At 44.2% G+C, this 19,576-nt stretch overlaps 1 protein-coding gene across 1 annotated transcript; it reads right to left on the minus strand.

The window, feature by feature from the left end:
- Positions 1–1,223: 1,223 nt before the first annotated feature.
- On the minus strand, positions 1,224–6,012 carry LOC133513611 (Krueppel-like factor 11). The gene is made up of 4 exons (XM_061844554.1): positions 5,764–6,012; positions 4,844–5,131; positions 2,878–3,736; positions 1,224–2,334 (listed from the first exon to the last, which is right to left on the minus strand). Exons 1-4 carry the CDS (start codon positions 5,800–5,802, stop codon positions 2,033–2,035), a joined length of 1,488 nt encoding a protein of 495 aa, XP_061700538.1. The 5' UTR covers positions 5,803–6,012; the 3' UTR covers positions 1,224–2,032.
- Positions 6,013–19,576: the final 13,564 nt, after the last annotated feature.

Here is a 19,576-nt window from a genome sequence, read left to right on the forward strand (position 1 = left end):
GAGCTACATTGTGTCTTTGTGGATCGAGACAACGCCTATGACAGGGTACCAGGAGAGTAACTGTAGTACTGCATGCGGAAGTCTGGTGTGGTGGAGAAATATGTTGGAATAGTACAGTACATGTACTGTATGAGGGCAGCAGAACAGCGGTGAGATGTGCCGTAGGTGTATCAGAAGAATTTAAGGTGGAGGTGGGATTGCATCAGGGATTAGCTCTGAGCCCCTTCCTCTTCGCTCTGGTAATGGATAGGCTGACAGACGAGGTTAGACTGGATTCTCCTTGGACCATGATGTTCGCAGATTATATTGTGATATGCAGTGAAAGCAGGGAGCAGGTGGAGGAATAATTAGAAAGATGGAGGCATGCACTGGAAAGGAGAGGAACAAAACAGAATATATGTGCGTGAATGAGAGGGGTGGAGGGGGAGGAGTGAGGCTACAGGGAGAAGAGATAGCGAGGGTGGAGGACTTCAAATACTTGGGGTCAACAATACAGAGCAATGGTGAGTGTGGTAAGGAAGTGAAGAAACAGGTCCAAGCAGGTTAGAACAGCTAGTGGAAGGTGTCTGGTGGGTTATGTGACAGAAGAGTCTCTGCTGGGATGAAGGGCAAAGTTTATAAAACAGTGGTGAAGCCGGCCATGATGTACGGATTAGAGACGGTGGCACTGAAGAAACAACAGGAAGCAGAACTTGAGGTAGCAGAAATGAAGATGTTGAGGTTCACGCTTGGAGTGACCAGGATGGATAGGATTAGAAAGTGTTCCTTAGAGGGACAGCCAAAGTTGGATGTTTTGGAGACAAGGTTTGAGAAAGCAGGCTTCCATGTTTTGGACATGTCCAGAGGCGAGAGAGTGAGTACGTTGTTGGTAGAAGGGTGCTGAGGATGGAGCTGCCTGGCAAAAGACTGGAAGGAAGACCAAAGAAAAAGTTGATGGATGTTGTGAGGGAAGACACGAGGACAGTGGGTGTTAGAGAGGAAGATGCATGAGATGGGCTTAGATGGAAAAAGATGACACGCTGTGGCGACCCCTTACGGGACAAGCTGAAAGGAACAGAAGAAGAAGATATCAGCATTATATGTCAAGTTGAGGTTTAATCAGCAAATATTTTCTCATTAGCTCTATGTGAATAAAAGTGACTGGGATCTAATAGTGAACAAACTGAAAAAAAAAAAAAAGAGAGGAGCGCTCTCTCTCAACATTTTTAGTCTGCCCTGACTCATTGAGCAGTCTGGCAGCCTGGAGAATAAACAAGACGTGACGTCTCTGCGTGGTCTTACAAAACTGAGCTTTTATAGCACCGACAAACCAATCCCCGAGCCGGTGGGGAAGCTGCCCCGCTTGCTCGTCAGCACATTCAAGAGGATGCGCGCCCAAAAAAGGCCAGCGAGGGCCAACGGTGTCACACACAGGATGTGGGAAGGCAACGCCGCTCGCTGTCTTTTATGGAGGATCGCTGACTCAACTGAGAACCCACACCTTGTTTTTCCTGGATTAGACACAGGAAAAAGTCAGGATTTCAAGCAGAAGACGACCCACAAAGAAGATTAAACGAACAGTAAATGAGTCATCTTTTTAATTACAAATATGTATTAAATAATATGAAAGTTAGACATAAAGGTATGCAGTAATCATCACGGTATAATCATAGTAATGTGATTACAAATGAATTATTACATTATTCTATACACATACACACGTGTATGCGTGTATATATATATATATATTTATGAAATCTCAACACGTTCCTCATATGGGACACAACAATACATTCACATATACGTGTCACAACAAATAAAAATTGTTGTGGAAAGGGTGAAGAATACGAAATTCTGAGTCGTACAAAGGCTTTGGCAAAGAGTGCATCCATGAAACAAAAAGAATCATTTTTTGTGTAAATGTACAAATGAGCAGTAGAGATGTAAAGGTCCAGTGCATGTTTTGTTTTGTCTTTTTTTTTTCTTTTATGGCCGTGAGTCAAGACAGCCGTACGTCCCCGGCCGCTCCCTGCATTCGTTAAGTGTTCCTGGCCTACTGAGAGCCGGCGGGTACCAGCATGCTGATCGTGGCGAGGCCGGCTTTGGCGGGAGGGTTCTTGCCGGCGGCCATCTTGTTCAGGTTCCTAACGTCGGCCTGCCAGGTGGGGATTTTCTTGGCGCTCATGTGGCGTCGGGCGTGTTTGGTGAGGTGATCGCTGCGCATGAATCGGCGGTCGCACACGGGGCACACGAACTTCTTCTCGCCGGTGTGCGTCCGCCGGTGGCGGGAGAGCTCGTCGGAGCGGGCGAACCTTTTGTCGCAGCCGTCCCAGCTGCAGCTGAACGGCTTCTCACCTATAAAAAATAAATAAATACAAATGAAAGACGGTTGGTGAGTAGATTGAAACAAGAGCATGTAAGAGCAAATAATGCAAGACTTATTTCTTTGTATGCTGGGGAGATCAGTTTAGCCTGGATCGTTAGTGAAAGTTATGGCGCGTCACTGCCGCATATGCCCATACATGGTCACTCAGCTGTAATTTTTTAAGGGTAATGTGGGATTAACTGTTTGAGGTTACGATTTAAACTATGGCAATTATTTTAAAAAGTGTCAGTTGTTTGTGTTTTTAGAATCATGGTGGTAGTTTTGGGTCTGTATTTTCCACAAATTGCAGGTATTTCCTGTATACCCCCTGTGATACTTTTCTTTGGTGGTTTGCCGTGAGATTTTTGTGGTGTCAAATATGCGCCTTGGCGCAATAAAGGTTGGGAAGCCCTGGTGTAAAACAATGAGCTCAGTCTCCTCTTTCAGGAATTCCAACAAACAGGATGCTGCGGCGGCCGCGCTGAATTCGGCATCCTCGTGCGTTATTAACAACGGGCCAAAAAAATGCTCACCCGTGTGCGTGCGAAGATGCGCCTTGAGGTGAGAGCTCTTGAAGTACGTCTTCCTGCAGCCGGGGAAGTTGCACACGTAGTTTCGCCGGCGGGAAAAGTCCATCTTTGTGGCCGCGGCGCCGCCCCCGGGCCCGCTGGGCACGTAGACCGGGGCCGGGGCCAGCGGGAGCAGTTTGGTGTTGCCCAGCGTCATGACAGTCTGGGGGCCGTGGGGAGCCTGGGGGACCGAGGACTGGGGGAGGACGAGCATCACCGTGCCCTGAGGCACCGCCGAGCCCACGATGAGGGACTGCTGCACTGCAGCGGAGCCGGCGGCGGCGGCGGCGGGCTGGGGGAGAATAGGGGTGGAGGCAGCCCGGGCCCCGGTGGAGGACGTCTGGACTGCGCTGGGGATTAAGGCTGATATTATACCTGATTGGCCCCTGAAGGGGAACATCTGGCAGATGATTTGAGGGCTGGTGACTGGAGGCGGGGCCAGGTTCGCCTGAGCAGGGGGGCTGTTTTGTGGTTGACCGTTAACAGGAATGGGCGTGGAGACATTGTCCAAAGAAGGCTTGGGAGGGCTGGCCTCAGTTGGTGTGGCTGTGACAGGAAGATGAAGAGAAGGCGATGGAGGCGTGATGCTCTGCTGCTGCTGCTGGCAGGAGGTCGCCTTCTCTAAATTGGGGGCCGCCGGAATGTGGTACTGGCAGGGGGAACTGTCTGCCGTGTGGCGGATTACGCTCGTCGCCATGGACCTGCAGGGAGGGGCGAGCGGGGGTGGGCTCTTGGCGACGGAGGAGGCGACGCATTGCGAGGACGCGCCGCCGCCGGACGACGAGGTCTCGGCGAAACTGGGGCTGTGAGGCGGAGTCATACACTGCGAGCAGACGGAAAGATAACGATCAGGCGGAACGTCCAAACAAGTCTTTGGTGGTCGTCTCTAATCGTACAAAACCTCCCAGATGGATTGCAAAAGATGTACACTCAGATTTTGATGGCCCTGTATGCGAGATCCATCGATTTCCAACCAGTGTGCCATGAGAGATCATTAAGTGTCCTGCAGAAAATTCTCCCAACTTCACTTCAGCAGTTTGAAAATGACCGAACTACTCCAAAACTACTGTGATATTTTTGTTCACTTGGCCCTCCATGAGACTCCATTTCCTAATTTGTACCCAAACTTGCTAAAGCTTTCTTCAACCCATCATATAATCAACTTAGAGTGGCGCTTGTTATCGCAACACTTCCTGCTTTCTGGGTTTGGTCACTTGACGTTCAACAACGCAAGACTTTATGATGTTAAATTCGGTGGCCATCAGTTGGTGATGTCGCCAATCATGACAGCCCACTGGGATGGATGGAAACTGATTTTTCTGCCTGACACTGTAAGTCCCTATTCATTTTTTTAAGTAAATGAATAAAATCCAATTAATTGAAATTGGAGTTCCCCACAGCACACCTGATGATCTCTCAAGCTCCGCCCACCACGAGTAAGGCTTTGCCCCAATCCTTTTCAGCCCCAAATTACTCACAACCATCCATTTTCTGTGTCGCTCGTCCTCTTTTGGGTTGCAGGGAACTGAAACCTAGCAGGGGGCATCAGTTTGGGTCGCCTATACACTGAACTGGTCGCCAAACCATAATATATCATATGCTGTTATAACGTTAACATATAGATACATTCCGAGCAATGCTGAAAAGAAGTGAAAACCTGCAAGAAAGTGATCCCCACTAAAAGGTTTGAGCATTGCCTGTAGATGCCACAGGGTGGCAGCAAATGATTGCTTTTGTCTAAATGAAGCTCCTCAACTCACTTCAAATAGTTGCCTTGACACCAAGAGGCCACCAGATAGAATATGCAAGGGTTCACTGTACTATATCAAATATGAATCAAAAGGCTAGCCGCCCAGAAACGATATGGCCGTTTCAACCAATTATGGGTCGAAGAGTTTGGGACCCGTGTGGTCGGTGGGTGGGATCTTACCAAGGAGGAGAGGGACACAAAGTCTTTCGGGGCCTCCGGGAGCTCAGGGGGCAGAATGGAGTCGCAGGAGTCAGAGGCCGGGGTCAGGGGTCGCGGCTTGCAAGGGTTGGGCCTGTTGCCGCCGACAAAGTGGCCCCACGAGCTCATGCACACCAGCGCCTCGGCGGCCTCCAGGTCCGTGTACTCCAGGCTTGGGGAGCATCCGCTGTTGCCGCCGGGGACGGGCCGCTCGGCGGCGTCACGCCGCCGCCGCTTCGCGTAGGACCCGCACTGGTCGGCGGACTCATTCTGAAAGGAAGAGCGGAGTAAACGACGATACTCTAACTCGGGTCGAATCATGGCGCTGACGAGCAAAATAAAGAGACTGACAATAGGCAAGACGGCCCCGGGTCATTATTTTCTCCTTTTCAACTTGCAAATGAAGCCAAGAGGGTGGAGGGGCCGCTGACTACACCCTGACCCAGCATGCACTGCCCCACATTTAGAGTCAGGACGCCTCCCATGGCCAAATATAGACCAAAGAGTGACGTGCTTCCCAGATGAGCCATGTGAAATCCCCATAAAGCAGGTTTGCCTCGGGGAAACTTGGCCATACCTTTTCTTACAGTAAACAAGCTCAATTTGCACGTTACACGGAGAAACGCGTTCATGGCAAAATAAGTTGTATTTAAAACTGACATGAATATAAATTAAAAAAAAAAAAAAAGACTGTTGGAAAAAACAGCCAAAATGTGACGTAAGGTGCTTTTGTGCGCTAAAAGGATGCTGACGGTCGTCTAAAATTACCACAAGTTGCGTAACGTTGACAGTAAACCGGGGCATGATAGTTAACGCTCATTAACAAGTTTCGGGACAAAATTCAAAACGTCACCGAGCCTTAAATCACTAGAAAGAAAGAAAGAAAAATAAAAGTGTCTTACCCCACGAGGGTCCATTTCCATATACTTCCGGGATGGCATGAATGAACAAAATGTCACTTTTTTTTTTTTTTGCGCTGGTCAAAGCCCGGTTAAAGTGAACAAAGAAACGGCGCTTCCCGGTGCCGCTGCTTGTTCTGAGGCAGGGCTGAGGTCGCTTCTTTTTCTTTTTTTTTTTTTTTCTTTCCACCACTCTCGGACTGGCTCCCTCTTTTTCTCTCAGCTGTGTGAGTAAAACAGGGGGCGGAGAGAAAAAAGAAAAACAAAACTCACAACGCGCACCGGCGGGTGGCAACACTCGCCCAATCGCAATCGTGTGTGTGCGGCGCCTCGGCCAATCGGCGGGCGGCGTGCGCGTGGACAGTGCGTGCTCAGCGGGCGGTTGGAGGAAACGGGGTGCGTGGCCGTTGGTGGGCGTGGCCTCGCGAGTCAGCAGTGTCACAGTAAACCCGATGAACTGCCATCCGCTCAACTAGGCGAAAGGTCGATCGAGTCTATGCTGCCTTCGCGGCCGGTGGGAATTCGAAAGGATGAAGTCAACATTGGAAACGCGGGCTGATGGCGATAATATGCCGTCCGGTCAATCGAAGCACAAAAACGTACAAAAGAATACTCAAGCAGGTGTATGAATACTCGCATGAAAAGAAAAGGTCAAAGTACTGATTCAACTCCTGTTCGTGAATATAACAATCGTTTCCTGTCAGTTCGATAAAATATTCCTTGTAATTTGACCGATTTTCTATTAATTTTACTTTAGCCGTTCATGTAGGCTATTTTTATTTCGAATATGTCAACCCTAATTTATTTTCCATTATTTTACCCTTATTTTAATCAGATTCCAATTTTTATTATTTATCAATTTCTTTTCAACACTTGTTTATTTTGACAGATTTTTACAGAGATTTTTTTTAAATGGCAGAAGCTGGTGATGTTATTGTCTGAATATGTTTTTTTTCATTCTGACAACATACAATAATTCTCTTCAACATTTTTTTTTTGTAAATTGAAATAATTAACACACCTATGTTAACAAATTATAGAGTAGAAATTTGCTGTTTTCAAATGTAGGGATTAAAAGTAAAATGTCTATTGATTGTACTAATATTTCACCTGAAGAACGTTATTATTATTTTTTTTATTATAGATCTCCTCCACGCAAAACAATAATATGGCCACCGGTCATTATTTACCACCGGTCATTGTTTATCAATTTCTTTTCAACACTTATTTATTTTTACATCTTTTTTACAGAGATTTTTTTAAACGGCAGAAGCTGGTGATGTTATTGTCTGAATGTATTTTTTTTTCATTCTGACAACATACAATAATTCTCTTCAACATTTTTTTTGTAAATTGAAATAATTAACACACCTAGGTTAACAAATTATAGAGTACAAATTTGCTGTTTTGAAATGTAGGGATTAAAAGTAAAATGTCTATTGATTGTACAAATATTTCACCCAAAGAACGTTATTATTATTTTTTTTTATTATATAATCTCCTCCATGCAAAACAATAATATGGCCACCAGTCATTATTTATCAATTTCTTTTCAACACTTATTTGTTTTGACATCTTTTTTAACAGATATTTTTTTAAATGACAGAAGCTGGTGATGTTATCGTCTGAATGTATTTTTTTTTCCATTCTGACAACATACATTCAACATTTTTTTTCTTGTAAATTGAAATAATTAACACACCTAGGTTAACAAATTATAGAGTACAAACTTGCTGTTTTGAACTGTAGGGAGTAAAAGAAAAAAACGTCTATTGATTGTACTGATATTTCGCCTGAAGAACGTTATTTTAAAAAATTATATATCTCGTCCAGGCAAAACAATGATATGAACGCATCATTGTATAGCCTACATCACGTCACTCGATTTATGAAGTTCAAACGTATAGGGGTCAATTACTTTAGCACACGGCATGGAAAAACAGACCATGACTTTCTATCTTTGATAATCTATTATCCGGTGCAAATGATCAAAGATATTATTGTCGAGAGTGGGGGGTGGGGGGTGGTGGAAAGGCGTCTATTTTAAGCGAAGCGACTTGTTTCATAACACTGTTGTTGGCTCAAACCCGGCGAGCGTGCAGGAACGTCGGCCCTGCTTTTTTCGACAGTCTTTGAATGCGACATTATTGTCTGATGAAGCGCGCGGATGTTTTTTTTTTATATACATACTATGTATATCTGCGCACGTGTGTGTATTTACGCGTTTGTGTATCTACTGATAAAAAAAAATACATTTTAGGAAAACTACCTTTGATACAAAACAATGATGGTATTACTGTTTTTTGAAATGTGAGTGAAGGTATTATTCATTTATTCCTCATCATATTGTCACTCATGTTTTAAAAAGCCCTTCATGTAAAGTGAATATGATGCAATGACCAAAAAGACGCTCATCGTTCATGTGAGAAGTTGTCTTTGTAGTTTTTGTTGCAGCTCTTAGGCGCTTTTATACAACTGCATGGCGGTCTGGATCAAATGCTCTCAGGGGTTATTTGTGGCCCAGAGACCTTATGATTCCCACCGTTACATTAAATTCACCTGTTTCGTCATTTCATGAAGCCATATCAGTGATGTTTTGAAGTTGCTGCTCAATCTTGACGCCATCAAAGCCCCCCCCCCCCCCCCTCCCCAACCCCTAAACCCACACTCAAGTCTGCAGAACACCTGATAACCAAACTTTCTTATCTCGATCATGAAAAAATTCTTAAAACTCAACGCCGACGAACGTAGACGGCGGCCACTTTGTTTCCTCTCCCGAAATGCATGCTGAAGAAGCAAAAGTTAGTGCTGACCTACTTACACACATCACGGACGCTGCGCAAATGAAAGGAGCATGTGTCACAAAAGCCTACTCTGAAAAAAATCCAGCCAGGAATATCAACTATTGAATCTTATTTAATGAACAAAAAAAAAATGGAGCACCGAGTTTCAGTATTTGAATCTCTTGTAAGCTTTTAGTCACATTCTTTTTCTGTTTTCACATTCCAAAAACATAAATTGTGTGTGTGTGCCCTGCAATTAACGGGTGACCAGTCTTGGGTGTATCTCACCTGTTGCTCAAAGTTAGCCGGGATGAGGCTCCAGCTCACCCGTGACCCAAATAAGGACAACAAAATGGATCCATGGATATTATTTGACTTTCCTTGAGTTTTCCCTTCTTAAGTCGCTCATTAAAATGAAAGTATGATGCAATTCAGGGCGGCACGGTGGTGCCGCTTATCCTCACGAGGGTCCCGGGGAGTGCTGGAGCCTATCCCAGCTGTCAACGGGCAGGAGGGCGGGGTACACCCTGAACTGGTTGCCAGCCAATCGCAGGGCACACATGGAGACAAACAGCCCCACTCACAATCACACCTAGGGGCAATTTAGAGTGTCCAATTAATGTTGCATGTTTTTGGGATGTGGCAGGAAACCCATGCAGGCACGGGGAGAACATGCAAACTCCACACAGGTGGGGCCGGGATCGAACCTGGGTCCTCAGAACTGTGAGGTCAACGCTTTTACCAGCTGAGTCACCGTGCCGCCCCATTAATGATATGACAATTGAAATTTCGGTACAGATTTTAATTCTAATCATGGAAGTTGATACACATGATTTGCCTTCTCGGGCCACACAAAATCACACAGCGGACCGAATCTGGCCCCGGGGCCTTGAGTTTGACACCAGTCCCCCAGAGGCTTTTTTTTTTTTTTTTTTTTTTCAAACAAGATCATGGATGGGGAATATCTGGCGTCTCCAAAGATATTCCATCATTGCTGTTAATGGTTGCTGGTTCACATTCTGCCTTAAAAATCCAATTTTAATTTCAAGATTTCAACCTCAGTCGATTCCTGGTTATTAGCGTCATCATTCGCGGAGGTGGAAAAAAACGCCATGAACCTATTTGAACAAACTAAAGCGAAGAATGTACTGATATCAGTTTTCAAATGTTGGGAGGGAAAGTAATAAAGGCTCAAATAAAGTGCAAATCCCTAAAAAAAAAAAAAAAAAAAAAAAAAATCTCTGATCGAACTTTGTGACATCCCACCACGGAACAAGTGCAATAGAAAATGACCGGTTTGATGGATAGGAGCACGCCCAATGTGATAATCATAAGGGTTTTAAATCTGTGGAAAAATAACCTTGCTGACCGCACTATACCCATAACGTCATTCTTGAATCGGTGTTTGCATGCAGCAGAAGTAGGTGTGTATGGGGGGGGGGGGGGGCACCGCAGACCTGCGTCTGTATGGGTGTGTGAGGCCCATACGGTATAAGCATGACTGCCGGGTGCAATGAGGGCAGTGTGTGGCATTGCGGAGGAACACGAGGAGTTAAGGAGTGCATGGAGCGCAGAGGGAGGGGGTGTGTGGTGGGTGGTGGTGGTGGTGGGGGGGGGGGGTCGAGCAAAAAACGTGTGACAGGCAGCCCGCTCCCGACTGCTGTTTGCGATCTAAAGTGGGGAAGTCCACTTCAACTTAGTTAGAGAATCTAGAGGAAAGGTTACGCAGGCCCTTGCTGGGCCTCCGCACGCACACCTCCTCCTGTGCGCCCCCCCTCCGACAGCCCGTCCAGGAAGTCCAGGAGTCATCGAGGATATGGAGGGAGGAGGAAAGGGGGAGTTGCCCGAGCGCGGTTAAATATACCACCGCGGGGCAATATTTCACAAACAGCTTCTGCACAGAACTCGACACACAACGGTTTCACTTCTGCAATCCTCAGTTTGCGTATACGGCTTCGAGGTTACGAACGGCCGGCGCGTGACGAACCTTCGTCAATTCTCGTGTATAATCTACAATTTTACCCCTAAGAAAATCCTCAAAAGTTGTAGGTTGAATAGTTATAGCTCATTGATAGACTACTGCGTACAAATCAGAACTCTGTGGTGAACCGAAAATAGCAAATAGATTGGGACTGAAATCCATCCACCCATCCATTTTCTTTGCCGCTTATCCTCACGAGGGTCACGGGGAGTGCTGGAGCCTATCCCAGCTGTCCCTGGGCAGGAGGCAGAGTACACCCTGGACTGGTTGCCAGCCAATCACAGGGCACATAGAGACAAACAGCCGCACTCACAATCACACCTCGGGGCAATTTAAAGACTCCGATTAATTTTGTTTGTTAATGTTTTTGGGATCTGGGAGGAAACCGGAGTACCCAGAGAAAACCCACACAGTCACGGGAAGAATATGCAAAGTCCACACAGCCGGATCCGGGATTGAACCAAGGACCTCAGGACTGTGAGGGCAACGCTTTACCAGCCTGACTGAAATCCATATATTAAAATATTTGGAATGCAGACTATGGAAGTAAATATGTGCCACCAGGATTTGAATTTTAAATGCCACAGTAAACAGGATTTGAATTTTGTGGACTTTACGTGAAAATTGTCTCACGTGTTCCCTCAATGTAAACACAACTGTGAGTGATATGTGTCAACTCAGTAGTACACGGGTGTCAAACTCAAGTCCCAGGGGCCAGATCCGGCCTGCCCCGTGATTGTATGTGGCCCGCAGAGGCAAATCGTGTGTTTCAACTTTCATGATTTTTTTTGTTCAAATCTGTACCAAAATTTCAAACTGTCATATCATAACTAATAACAATGAGATATCACAAGAATTTTTGTGTTACCAAACAACAACAGTCAGAAAAAAACATTACCCTTTTGATTTCTGATTCCAAAACTAGTACATAAATTTCCCGTGTAAATATGATGAAACAGGTCAAGATTTTTATCGTTTCACAGCCAGAACGGCCCTTTGAGGGAAACCAGAAGTCCAATGTGACCCGCGACAAAAATTACTTTCACGCCCCTGCCATAGTGGTTTATTTAACAGTGGTGCACATTTGTATGGATTCCAAAAAGTGAGGAAAACTCCCAACACGCCTCAATGTCTGTTAAAACGTTGCTCCATTTACAGATATTCTTAGAAAAAAATTGCAACATTAAACATAAAATGCATGTTGGGTGGAGACAATTGCTTTCGACGCAACAGGGGAGGAGAAGTGATAGCTGAGTGTTAAACTTCACAACCCGCTCCAACCTTTCCGTTTTTACCTCTCCGCAGCTCTAATACTATCTCTGAAGCCTGTCTCTTCATGTCTAAACCCGTAAATTTTATTTAGAGATGACGGTTCCGATGCCTTGCGGTACTCTGATGTTGTAGTCCCGTGTTGATACCATCATTAGTAGCTGTCATGTGGGTGAAAGAACATGACAGGTAAAGATTACTTATCATAACTTCTCTTGTCCATTGCCTTGATTCCTTTTTTCTTTCTTTTTAAGTTTAGATGAAAGCTGGAGGGCTATCATACATCCATTTTCTCAAGCACCTAATGAGGGTCAGTTTTGATTGTCACCAATGTTCCTTCTAAGCTGCGCAACTGCGCATTTGCGCTCTTGTCGCACACTCTCAACGCAGAGGAAAACAGATCGAGCGCAGTGAACTACAGCCTGACGTCTTTTTTTTTTTAAACACGGCACCATACTGCCTCTCACAAAGAGCTGCCGCTGGCCACACCGGGCCACACACTCCACTTCTTAGTTTACCTGACACCGCCCACCTCTGCTCTTAAAGGGGTACACTCATAATTACAAACACCGGGGTATGTGAAAAATGGAAGAAAAAATGGGGAAACTGGATGAGATTTTCTCTTTTTTTTTTGTAGTAAAAGAGGTCTGGTCTGAAGCCAAAGCAGAAAGTACAGGATGAGATAGTGTATAATGTTAAAATTACACCTTGACACAGCCTGACTGAGGATGAAAGCATAGACGATACATTGCCCAAAAACCTAATTCTGTATTTTAAATATAGTAGGCAATATAACAATAACCTTAAAACTGTTTGGGAGCATCAATCAGCTTTCAACATGCCTTGCAAAATTATAATTAATTTAAATTAATTATAATATAATTAAAATATTCTGCAAGCAATAATTCAGATTTACATGAAGAAAAACAGACGGGGATATCATTGTGGGTTTAAAAAAAAAGTGACAATAGTTGGCTTGGTATGTATTTGTATTGTAATGTATTTGTATTGTTTGTTGACATTTTCAGTGTAAGTTTGCAAAAACACAAAATTGTTCTGAAAAATGTCCTGATGGGAATGTAATCTGAACCTTTTAATGAGGTATGTGACTTGAACGGATGACACTGATTGACCACAATGCACACGTCTGATGTTGCTCACAGTGGTCAAAAGGAGCGCTCACGGCCTTAGTGTGTTTGCTCAGACACGTCAAAAAGTTAGAGGGAACATTGATTGTCATTATAGCTTATTATTGATAATTGATGTACAAACTTGACTTGTCAGTTTGTCAACCAAGCAAATCGTCCTTCAGTACTTTCATCAAGTCAAAGGAGAAGAGTTCATCTTGTATTTCCCGAGAAACAAGACTGCATCTTCTGAGAACTGACGATAACTGCCCCAGCAGCAAAGCCAGCGCTGGACTTGTGATGATGTCATTGTTGTGAATATGGCGGACGCTTTGCGGACCTTCACCAGACGTGGCCCAGACCCGTTTCCTCCTCCCACAACAACGCATTCCACCGCAAGCCGCCGCTTCCCGATTGGTCGGCGGGCCACAATGAGGCCAATCTGCTGCTAGGAGACAGCGATTGCCAGCTTGCTTGCTTGCTCGTTCGCTTGCTGGCTGTCTGTTGTCATGGCAACTTGAGGAACAGGAGGCAGGGTTGCCGGGCTCCCCGCGGTGGAGCCTCCCCGAGAGATGCGCTGCTCGTGTGTGCCGCCTAATGATGTTACTACTTACTGCTTTGGAATGATCATCAAATCATTCACTTGGGGTCGAATCACAATGCGGACTCGAGTGTCTGTCACTGAGTCCGCTTCCACTGCGCTGCACCTCGGCGGAGATGCTCGCTGCTATTTTCAGTGCACACAAGCAACAAAGGAGTACTTGTGTTATGTCATAACAAGTGTGTACACAGACAGTTCATCGCATCCCGACAGGACGTTTTCAGTCTTCTGCGTCTGAGAGCGTTTCTGGGAAAGTGCAGACAATGTGTGCTGTCATGAGAAAAAAAAAAACATATATATGGAGAGTAGATAGTCACAGTCTGACGCACCTTGAAATTGATTATTGAGCACTAATTTGCATAAAATATTGCACATAGCGAGATCTACCGTATCAGCGGGTTTCAGTGCTCGATAACTACAAAACTTGTAATCTGTGTCGCGCAAGTTTGGACAGGCTCCAGCACGCCCATGACCCTTGTGAGGACAAGAGGTACAGAAAATTGATGCCTGGATGGAAGATTATGCAAGCATAGTCATGCATTTTTTTTTTGATTGCTTCACACATGGAAGATCGGTTTGTGCAATAGGAAATCAAATAATATTATTATCATCAATCTTTTGAATTATTTGTAATAATTCATCTTTTTAAAAATGCAATGTAAAATACTGTGTGTTTTATCTAAAGTATGATTAAGTCATTTAGTCAGGAAATTCAATGGCTGAAATGAAATATGACGAGAGTGAAAAAAAAAACAAAGCATAGGGTAAAGAACCATAAATAACCTACAGGTAAGCAAATTTAATGTTTTAAGAATAACTAATAAGAGTAAAAAAGAATAACTTAATTACAATTTTTTTTTAATCGGTGCAATTAATCAGTACGTGGCCAGTCTGTATACTGTAACTGCACTCCTGTGTTTTGTGTTGAAAATAAATAAATGTATAAAGAAAGCAAAACCTACAGTTTAAAAACATGCTGCATAAAATTAAAATCAAAGAAAAAAAATCAATAAATGAATGAAATAAATAATTGTAATGAAATGATTGTGAGTGTGGCTGTTTGTCTCGATGCGCCCTCCGATTGGCTGGCAACCAGTTTAACCTCCTGCCCGTTGACAGCTGGGATAGGCTCCAGCACACCCCGTGACCCTAGTGAGGATAAGCGGCAATGAAAATGGATGGATGGATTGTAATAAAATGTGTTGTCAGGCAATACATTTCCAGACTGGGGTTACATGGGGTAACACAGTATTTATAGTTAACCAACCATGCTTTTTCTACAGCACTTGTCCTCATCAGGGTCATGGACAAGAGGCAGACAGCAGCCTGCAGTAATCGCCAGCCAATCGCAGGGCACATATTTCCACCAATGGACAATTTAGTATTCAGGTACCCAAATATGCATGCTTTTTACAATGTGGGGCGAAGCCTGAAAACCTCTAGAGAAGCACCGGTAAACCCCACAAAGGAGCCGAGATTCAATCCCAGAGCCTCTCGACCCTGAGGCAGGCATGCTTACCACGAGGCCACTGCGCTACTCTGAAGTGAGATATTGAGATGAATATGTTTTCTATGAGACAATAATGTCAGCTGCTTTACCCCCGATTTCTTCCTCGGAATATATCAAAAGCAGCGAGCCGGCTGACTTTGGAGAAGAAAAACACCAAGTGTGAGGTGAAATGAGGACAAATGAGGACAGTTGGCACGGTAGCTGAAGAGAGGGAGGGAAAGGGAGAGAGGGGAAAGAATGTGAGAGAGACTCAAAGACCGAGAGCAGATGGGTTTCTCCTAAAGGGATGAAAATAATGCGAAAGGGGAAAAAAAATCAGAATGGTAATGTTGGGCGCCTGTGCCCGGTTAAATGATATCTACACGAGACACGTACACACACCACACTTGTCATCTGTTACCACGCGTGTGCACAGACATTTTGGCATGCCGATGACAATTGTGATCAACACTTGTCAGTACATAACAGCAGCACTCACATTGTTAAGCCATTAAGTTAACACGGGAACGTTCATGGAAAGATTTCATATTGTCAGTATGATGCCTCTTCATTTGGACGCTCAAAAAAGTTGGAAAAAAATGCCTAATGCGCATGCCTGGCCGGTAGTTGGCAATGTCACATTGTTTACACACTGAAAAAATCTTTAATCCAATACCTGCATTCTAGGATTACGAATTGAATGGCAAAGGTGTCTGAGATAAAAGTAACAATACAACAACAGTTAAAAAATAGTTCCTTCTCTTTATTATGCTGCTAGGACAGCACGGTTGACTAATGGTCTGCTTCAGATATTAAAAACAGCACAAACATAACCGTAGCTCCACCGAGTTGCACCCCCAAAACCCGGTTGCCATAGTACCAATACTGATCTCTGTGGGGCAGCATTCTCTGGCATGGCATCTAAACTGACGGGGGAAAAAAACAAAGAAGAAGAAAGATTAGCGTGTACAGTACCGTACTTGTAATAGTAGTAGAAGAAGAAGAAGTAGAAGAAGCTAGTTAACTGTCGGTCTAATCTTCTCGACGCAATTGACCCCTCCGTACAGGGCACTTAACCAGGCCTCCTGAAGTGACGTCACGCCGCGTGCGCTGACGTCAGACAAACAATTAGCAAAAATATCGGCGCAGCAAGAAAAGAATAGAGCGAAACTATCCGATTTACCGGCTGATTTCTCACTCGCATTCTTAGCTAACAGTGAAATATCGTTGAAAAGCAGACAGCAGGGCTTCAAGTATTTCAGCGAGCGGTATTTCAATGGTATTTACGTGCATATCGACGGAGAAACCATTGATATTAGCGCAAGATCTTTCCAGAGTCAGAGGAAGACCGAGAAGCCACATAATATAATATATTATAACCCAAAGACGAATTCGTCTTTTGACAGTTTCCTATTTTCGTGTTACATATCACACTTGTGTGCACAATCTGTATATGTATCTGTATAGCCGTTTGTGAACCGCCGTATGAAGGAAGAGAAGAAGGCGAGGCTTGATTTACGAGTTGTTTCTCTCGTTTTCTTTGTGTGACATCACGCGCTCCCCTCAATAATTATTCTTGAATTAGTACCGAACCTACGTAAATGCCGACCGAGTACGACAATCACTACTTTAGTGTCCTCAAACATCCTTCCCTCAGTCTTGGTGTCTCGGTGCACGTCGAAGGCTTTTAGGACTGTTCGTCCAGTTTAGCTTAGCTCACCGCCGAACAGTGACACGTTTGTGCAGTCAGATCATCGCAAAATATCGCTCAACACAGATCAAGTGTGTCAATCATTCACACGTAGCTATATTATGCAAGCGAAGAACTGCTAATTCATTTATATGAGACATGTACTGAAAATCAAATATAGGACTTACCTTTGTGCAAACATATCTGTTCCAGTTGATGGATTCAGTTGGTCATGCGGTCTTCCACAAAGTTTGATCCATCAAAGACATTTTTCGTACTGGGTCTTCGGTTTTGGAAAGGGTACGAATCAAACTCCACCAACTAGCCTTTCAGGATACCTGTTGTCACTATAACAAAGTCCGTGACTACACCTCTTAACCATATCTATTGTTAAAGAACCCAAATACGCGATAAAACGCCAAGAGAAGCTATACTGGACCATGCAGCGTTGTCTGAGAAAACTGCGGGTCAAAAAGGGCGTGGTTTATGCAGATCTCTGGCCTCTGATTAGTCAGTGCAATTTCTACGGAGGGGTCAATTTTCCTAAATAGCTTTTGTTCCATTTCACTTCACAATTCCAAACTCTGTGGTTCGATAACATTTGGTGTTGGCAACACACGCAAGGCTTAGCCAAGTGTTGAAGAGGTTTCACGTTTTTATTCCTAACCCCCCAACAGAATGAGCTGTAAGAGACAGGAGGCGTGCCCTGACGCGCACTCATTCAAAACGATTTGGAGATCCACACGTCAAAAAAAAAACGATCCCTCATTGGCTAATAACTGGCTACACAACGGAGAGGATACACGAGCAATTGGGAATTAGCTACATTGCTGCTCAACAGGTATGTTTATACGCTCTTTTTGATTTTTTTTTAAATTGATTGAACAGTCCTTAAAAATACAACTTTAAACGGATAAAATTGAAATAATCAAACTGGACCTTTCCATGGCGATCTTAAGCTCCGCCCCTTATCCATGTCCTACAAGCTTCTAAAACGGGGATTGAATAAAACATGTTTGAAGTGGATTCTCTATCGCGTATTCCAGATAATATTGGGGTATGTTTTTTGTCATATCCGTCAGACTTGTCCAAGAGAGTTCTACAGAGACGTCTCAACTATTTCACGCAAGGATATGAAGAGTTTGTTTTCAAAACGAGACATAGGCATTTTTTTCAGATTTACGAAACTCGCGCCAAAATTATCCATTCGGAGCTGGATAAAACAAACTCTTCATACGTACACGGAATTAAGATTTTAGACGGGGCAGGACGCAATGTCAGAGTTACAGCCAAACGTTGGCGATCGATGCAAAAAAGTTTGACGCCTCACAAACTTCATATTGAAATCCAACTGGATAAAATCGTACCGCACATGTAAAGCAAGGTGAGTACTTTTTACTTGGAAAGATCACGAGTAATATCATTGTAGTCTTTATAAGTGAGTGGGTGTATTCATTTGACTTGGCTCGTAATGGAACCCAGTGCTCTGTCTTAAAAGTCTGATGTGATACAAATAGGCAAATAGAGATTTTTCTTGCATGACGTGGCGCATTTACGTATCACTAACCGACTCTGCGGCATGAAACATGACACACTTCATTCACCAAGTCAGTGATACGCTAACAAAAGTGAAAGTTGTTCTCCTGCAATGTATAAAGCACTTATAATAATTCAATCAAACTCAGAGAAGATACTTCTCCCTCATTTACCTTCGAACATACAGCCTTGTGTTTGTTGATAGTGTTCATATTTAGTTGTACGTGCGCTCTTCCGCGAGCCTTAATCCATCGTAGACACTTCGTCACCTGTGTTTTAGGCTTTGGAAAATGAATCAAGCGGGCCCCTTGTAACTTAGCAGGATATTTTTTTCCATCAGAATTGCATGTTCGCCAAGCGCATCTGAGGACAATTTTCTTTTCCAAGCGCACGCTACTGGCAACCAGCATTGCTTGTGGGACAATACGGCGAGAGGGGCGTGTCAAGCCAGGGGTTAAGACAATGCGGCTATCTGATTGCCTATTATTGTACAAATGATTGACAGGTCGGAAAGGTCCATTCTTGCTACCATCATAGATGCTGTGGCTAATGTCAGTTTGTTTACAGTGCCTAATGCTGGCATAGTATTGCCAGCGGTTCTATTTTGTTGGAAGCTGAACGGTGGTCTCAGTGACGATAATGCCACACTTTTGACAGTTGCGTGCCGTTATGAATGGCCATGTTTGCGAATTGACCCCTCCGTAGAAATTGCACAATCCGCGTCACTGACCAATCAGAGGCCAGAAATCTGCATAAACCACGCCCCTTTTTGCTCCCGCCATTTTCTCTGACAACATTGAATGGTCCAGTATAGGTTTAGTTAGCGTTTTATCACGTATTTGGGTTATTTAACAAAAACTATGGTTAAGAGGTGTAGTGGCGGACTTTGTAATAGTGACGACAGGTATCCTGAAAGGCTAGTTGGTGGAGTTCGATGCGTACCCTTTCCAAAACCGAAGACCCAGTACGAAAAATGCCTTCGATGGATCAAACTTTGTGGAAGACCGCATCATCAACTAAATCCATCTAATATCAACCGGAACAGATATGTTTGCACAAAGGTATGCCCTATATTTGATTTTTAATACACGTGTCGTATAAATGAATGAGACGTTCTTCGCTAGCATAACATTGCTACGTGTGAACGATTGACACACTTATTCTTTGTTGAGCGATATTTAGCGATGATCGGACTGCACAAACGTGTCGCTTTCTTGCCGGCTCACGGCCGAAGCTTAACCAGACTGTGTTTGCACAAAGATATGCCCTATATTTGATTTTTAATACACGTCTCGTATAAATGAATGAGACGTTCTTCGCTAGCATAACATTGCTACGTG

This window comes from Syngnathoides biaculeatus, chromosome 15, assembly GCF_019802595.1.
Source record: "Syngnathoides biaculeatus isolate LvHL_M chromosome 15, ASM1980259v1, whole genome shotgun sequence".
Classification (NCBI taxonomy): domain Eukaryota; kingdom Metazoa; phylum Chordata; class Actinopteri; order Syngnathiformes; family Syngnathidae; genus Syngnathoides; species Syngnathoides biaculeatus.

What these genes read in the sequence shown, in the direction of transcription:
- LOC133513611 (XM_061844554.1), bottom strand. Translation starts at nt 5,802, where the DNA reads ATGCCATCCCGGAAGTATATGGAAATGGACCCTCGTGGG. An exon ending in TGGAAATGGACCCTCGTGGG is followed by an intron (nt 5,132 to 5,763) that starts GTAAGACACTTT and finishes TCTTCCTTTCAG; the next exon opens with AATGAGTCCGCCGACCAGTG. An exon ending in GCATCTTCGCACGCACACGG is followed by an intron (nt 2,335 to 2,877) that starts GTGAGCATTTTT and finishes TATTTTTTATAG; the next exon opens with GTGAGAAGCCGTTCAGCTGC.